Below are 5,791 nucleotides of genomic sequence, written 5' to 3'. Positions count from 1 at the left end.
CGACGTTTTAAAACATTTTTTAAAATGCTACGACATTTTTTCTGACGTACACGACAATCGCAAACGAGTTGTAAGCCTGTTGTAAGCTTATCGCATGCGACAAAAATCGTACCGTATAAATCGGCCCTTAAAAGGGTTTTGCCATCATACATTTAACAACTCACTCAATTTTCAGGCTTGCATCGTGCCCTTGCGTATGTTGTCTGGTCAAAAATAACGGGGGAAAAAAGGCGAATATTATGATCCGGATGGGAAAGTGGAAACAAAACTAGTGTTCATTTTCGGTTCGTGAAAATTCATGGTATAAAACCAATTCTGACTAATGCACCTGTCACTGTAAACGCCCACCCCGGGTAAACATGGGGCATTAGCCACAAAGCAAAACCAAACAAGGATAATGCTCTACTTACAGGGGACATATTTTTGTTTCTAATCCCTACCAAAATGAGGAGAATCCCCCACATAAAGGGGACAAAAAAACTCCTTGTCTAAACCCACAGTATTACTTTCAGAAGTGTGATTGACGTTTTTTATTTTTGAATACTTCAACGTTTCTCGTCAACACATTTTCACATGGAACAAGTGCCGAATTTTCTAGCCTCATTCAAGACACACCAACATAAAAGGAGACAAAGCAGTCCATTATGTCTTCAACTATTCCGGCAGGAAAAGCACCTACAAATGATCTAAAGACTCCACAGATTTCATTAATTTCATCGAAGAGATGAAGTTAGGAAAACGAACATTCCTTGTATCAATGGACCTCGCAAGTCTATATAGAAGTATACCACAGGAAGAGGGAATCACTACAGTATGCAAAGCATACGAAAACTTTCACAATAATAACCCTCCAATCCCCACAAACTATATCAAAGAGATGCTAAGACTCATACTCAAAGATAATTTTTTCCAGTTCAACGGAAAAAACCATCTAAAAAATCACGGTACCGCTATGGGTACTAAAATGGCCGTTGCCTTTGCAAATATCTTTATGGCCGACCTTGAGACACAGATTCTTAGCAAAAGCACCATGAAGCCAATGATTTGGAAACGATACATTGACGACATTTTTTCGTTGTGGGATGTCAGCCAACCGGATTTAGACAAGTTCATCACACAAGCAAACTCACACCATCAAATTGAAGGCTGAGATCTCAAAACACTGAAGCCACATTTCTAGGCACTGTTGTATACAAAAGTAAACGCTTTCAAAATCAATCCATTATGGATATAAATACACACTTCAAGCCAACTGAAACCTTTCAGTACACTCGTTTTTCCTCCAGCCACCCACCAGATGTCAAAAAAGGATTCATGAAGGGCGAAGCCCTTAAGGCCCGTTTAAAACGTCGAACTTTACATGTGCCGAATCTAATGCAAATGAGCGAACACAATAGATTTTTCTCATTTGCATTAGATTCGGCACATGTTAAGTTCGACGTTTTAAACAGGCCTAAGACTTCTACGCACTAATTCTTCAAGAACAACTTTTGAAAAGAACATTTACAAATTCAAATCACGTCTCCGTGCTAGAGGCTATACAAAACGTAAGATTGAGGCACTCCTATCAGACATCAAATTCACAGTAAGGGAATCAGCGCTGAAGCAAAGGAATGAAATCGCTCAAGATATCTTGCTCTTTGTGACTCAGTATCACCCGGAAGTGCCAAACCTTAATCCCCCACAACCTCTAGCAAGGCAAAGAGTCAAAGACCCCACAAAACCCCACCCATGTCCCATGTTTCCCCGGGGTGGGGGTTTACAGTGACAGGTGCATAATGCGATTGGAATCGCAAGTCTTACGTGGGATTTGGATTCTTCCATGATTACGACAACACCTTATATAGAAAGGAAAAACTCACCCGAGACATCTTAATCATTCCAACATCACTCAACGTTTCCGAGGATATAGCTTCGTGGAAAATGTCGAAGTACTCAGAACGAGGAAAGCCTTACAAACGTCTGAGGTCAAAAACACCAAACGGTGAATGCATAAACAACGTACAAAAGCACTTTCCACAGTGACGTTTTCTCCATACTTTGCGAAAATATTTAGGTGCTTTATGACTGCTGCGAAACAAAACCATTTCGCAGTTCAGTAATACTTGAAGCAATTTCTTCATCTCAGTATGTACAGTGAAGATATCACAGCCAACCAGAGCCTTACTTCCTGACAAAACAAAGCCACGTTTTGCACATTTGAAGCGACAAATCTTTGTAAACAGATATCTTTTACTGCATGTGTGATAGAATACTCTTGAGTATAAAGTAAACAAATATTCAAGTTATACCTTGAGATGATAGTCTGAGCTTCATTTCATTTTATACTGAATCATGTAGGTGGGATAATATCGATCTGAATCAAACAGAACGTAAATAGAGGGCCTATCCATGTTATCTACACAGGAATCATAGCGCTCGTTAGATGCAGCATCACTCTTCTGGGGAGGCCTCTTCATCGACGGCTCACCTTTGGCTGAAGATCCAACAAGCACCTCAGCGAGAAACATGTATCTCACCCCCTCTGGGTCTTGTTTGCAGTAGGTATTTCCCAGGATTGCTTCAGTAGTGAAGTAAGCTCCTTGACCGAAAGCTGCCACGCGATCTTCATCCTGCGCTCGGCAGTCGATGTTTTCCTCATAAACGCTACGCAAATTTTGCCAATCGGCTCCATGGAAAAGAAGCTTTTCATTCACCGGGCTATTTTGCAAGCGAGATGATCTCTTTTCCAATTGTTCTTTCTTTCTGCAGAGTTCAAAATATAATTTCCCTTTAGACTGCGAGCAGTCCCCAGAGTCCCTTCATAAATTAGTCGAGCGGAAATTTAATGCGTTCAAAACTAAAATGGGTTTTTGTCCGAAATAGAAAATTCCGCCAAAAGTACCGCTTTGGCAGTCAGCATGAAAGTTTCTTTCTAAAAGAACTCTTGATTTTTTATTATAAACTGCAGTCTTTTAACAGATTAGAGGATTACCATATTAACCTTTTCACCGCCAAAAATGCAAATTGCAGTTATAGATTTTACTTTGTCTAACGCAAGACGATTTTACTCGTCAATGGGGGAGCCCTCGGCAGTGAAAGGGTTAATACGACGAAATCTAAATTTTCATTAGGAGTCGAGAAATTCTGTTTTTATTTTGAACTTGATTTTACAGCAAATTTGTTGAATTAAAAATACGTTTAATAGACGCAGGCTAGAAATGGGCTGAAAACTTGCTGTGTAAAAAAAGAGGTTGTGTCCCAATGGCCTACATGTTGCAGAGAAACTTCTGCAGAATATGAATTTGCGTATGGCTGATCATGATGCCGAAAATTCTGCATCGCATGACAGAGTTAGATGCAAAAATTGTGCACAACTTTTTCCCCTCTCATTTTGCATCTTTTTCCCTACATCTAAAGGGGCGTTTACACGACAGAGCAAACAGGGCACGGGCCCGATAAAAACTGGAACGGTTCCAACAGTTTTTACAAAGAAACAGTGACCTTTCATCCGTTCCGCGACGGGTCCATAGGCGCCTATGGACCCGTCGAGGAACGGATAAAAGGTCACTGTTTCTTTGTAAAAACTGTTGGAACCGTTCCAGTTTTTATCGGGCGCGTGCCATTGTTGCTCTGTCGTGTAAACGCCCCTTAAATGACGCTGCAATTCTGCATCGCATGACAAAGTTGGTTGCAAAAATTCTGCGCATCTCTTTTTCCGCTTAATTTGTTGCCCAGCACGTTGAAAAGACGTGCATGCAAAAATTCTGCACGTACGTATTTATTTCGTGCAATTCACCACTTTTCCTACAACAAAAAAGGATACAGAAATTCTGCATGGTTCGATCGTTTTCGATGCACTCAATTTTTTTTCAACAACGAGTTCCTTGGGAAACGTGCGTTTAGAAATTCTGCACAATCGCTTCATTTTTCTTCTACCTTCTCCGGGTTATGATCGCTCTCATATTGTTTAAGTCAATGTGTGAGAATTCACTCTTCAGCTTACAATTAACAATATAACCTTTGACGGCTCGGTGGAATACGTGGAGTGCAGAGTGTGGAAGACGCGGAGTGCGGAAATTCCGTTGTGTTGAAAATGCTGAGTGTGGAAAAAATGCGGAGTGTAGAAAATCGTTATATTCTCATTGAAAGAGTTTCATAACATCGTGACACATGCGTGTAAATAAAAGAAATCAATGTGCGTAGCGTTATTGCGAATTATCGATGCTTTTTTAAAAAAGCGACGCACCCTTGCATTTTCATGGTCAACACTAATTTCCATCCCTCAAACTGACATTGGACATTTCGTAACAATTACACGACGCGATATCCTTGCTGCACATGCTGCAGCCATGATTGAGTTCTTCATCAACACCTTCTTCGTCCGTTTGTGAGCCACGCTCGCGCATTCGTTTTTTTCTTTGTCTGTCTCTTTTTACTTCTGTCAATTCTACGGTCTGTGGGTGGTCTTTAACGTTATCTGCCTTTGCTGACATCGTGCATTAAGATAAGAAACATCGGAGTACACAAAACGGTGTCTGCCATCTTTCGCGCCCGACCCAGACCCCTGTCTGGCTTGTTGGAGGAGGCCACAAAAGCAACAGAAATGTTAACGGCCTTTATGTTCCAAGCGGCTACCACCAAAGATCCGCTATTAGTAAAAGCCTTGAATTACGTACATGGTGAGGGAGGAGTTACAACATTAAAAACGGTTACTTTATCCCCCCTCACCTCTCGCAAAAACGTTTTCTACGGCAGATGATGCGAAGATCTGGCTCCAAGATCAAGCACAATCTGACCAAAGTCCGAAACTCTGCTTACTGGAAAACGAGGAGAAAGAGATACTCGGTGTGCGTATTTTGATGAAGAAAAAGTTGCGCTTGTATTATCCTTCTAAAGCCTCTTGTAAAAAGCCAAGTTGCCAGTTCTGGCATGTATGCAAAGGATATTTGGAGGGAAAATGCTTTGGTAATTGTGGTCTCTCACATGATATTCGCGATGAAGGAAACATAAAAAAAGTTCAAATGCTGGGACTTGAAAATCATCCTCATGGAACGATAAAGAACATTGTTGCCAGTAGTCTGCCTCATGTTTGCCTCAGTTACCTAAAAAATGAGTGTTTTTCCACTGGTTGCCCCTATCTCCACATCTGCAGCTTTGCTGCCCAAGGAATGTCATGCAGCTGCAACTTGTCACACGACCTTACGAATGCAGACCCTCATTGTATGAAAACTCGTAAGAAGTTTGAGTTGGTGCCTCTACCTTCGAAGCTCAATGTAGTTCACAGTAACATTCTGATTCCTAAACAGCAGAAAAGATTTAATGAGGAAAAACCCGACGTGGGCTTCTTGTTATCATCCCCTTCACGAACCAGTAACATGAAGTCTGCTTCAGATATTCTTCCGCTTATGTCCTTGTCGTGTGGAGATGAAATGGAGACAAGCACAAAGAAGAAGAAGAAGAAGAAAGGGCAAAAGAAATGCCCAAGGAGGAGAAATAAAAAGAAAACTTGTTGAGATAAACAGATCGCAGGATTAAAAGAATCGATTAAAAGACACACGAATGAAGAGGGACTTGAAAAGACTAGTTCAGATTCAGTTTCTGACAAAGAAGATGTTGAAAAACCAGATATATATGCCAGCTCCAAATTTACTGTGGATCGTGATTTGACAGGAAATACAGATTGCAGGAAGAAAGACCCCGTTCCAGGAAGGCATGTCCCCGCACATATTGAAGAAAATCTTGGTCTTTCAGATGATGACTGGCAAGATGTGAATGACCCAAGAATAGCCCCTTTTTTCAAACTATGATT

The 5,791-nt window shown here is 41.0% G+C and overlaps 1 protein-coding gene across 1 annotated transcript; it reads right to left on the bottom strand.

The window, feature by feature from the left end:
- Positions 1-2,312: 2,312 nt before the first annotated feature.
- On the bottom strand, positions 2,313-4,475 carry LOC138037247 (protein mono-ADP-ribosyltransferase TIPARP-like). Its single transcript, XM_068883217.1, has 2 exons — positions 4,321-4,475; positions 2,313-2,745 (listed from the first exon to the last, which is right to left on the bottom strand). The coding sequence occupies exons 1-2, from the start codon at positions 4,473-4,475 to the stop codon at positions 2,313-2,315; spliced, it is 588 nt and encodes a 195-aa protein (XP_068739318.1).
- Positions 4,476-5,791: the final 1,316 nt, after the last annotated feature.

Source organism: Montipora capricornis, chromosome 2, assembly GCF_036669925.1.
Source record: "Montipora capricornis isolate CH-2021 chromosome 2, ASM3666992v2, whole genome shotgun sequence".
NCBI lineage: Eukaryota > Metazoa > Cnidaria > Anthozoa > Scleractinia > Acroporidae > Montipora > Montipora capricornis.
The sequence above is the reverse complement of the archived record's forward strand: the minus strand, read 5'-3'. Positions and strand labels throughout refer to the sequence as shown.

Coding starts and splice junctions, on each gene's coding strand:
- LOC138037247 (XM_068883217.1), bottom strand. CDS start 4,475: ATGTCAGCAAAGGCAGATAACGTTAAAGACCACCCACAGACCGTAGAA. Junction 2,746..4,320: donor CTCAATCATGGCTGCAGCAT/GTGCAGCAAGGA, acceptor TGAACTCTGCAG/AAAGAAAGAACAATTGGAAA.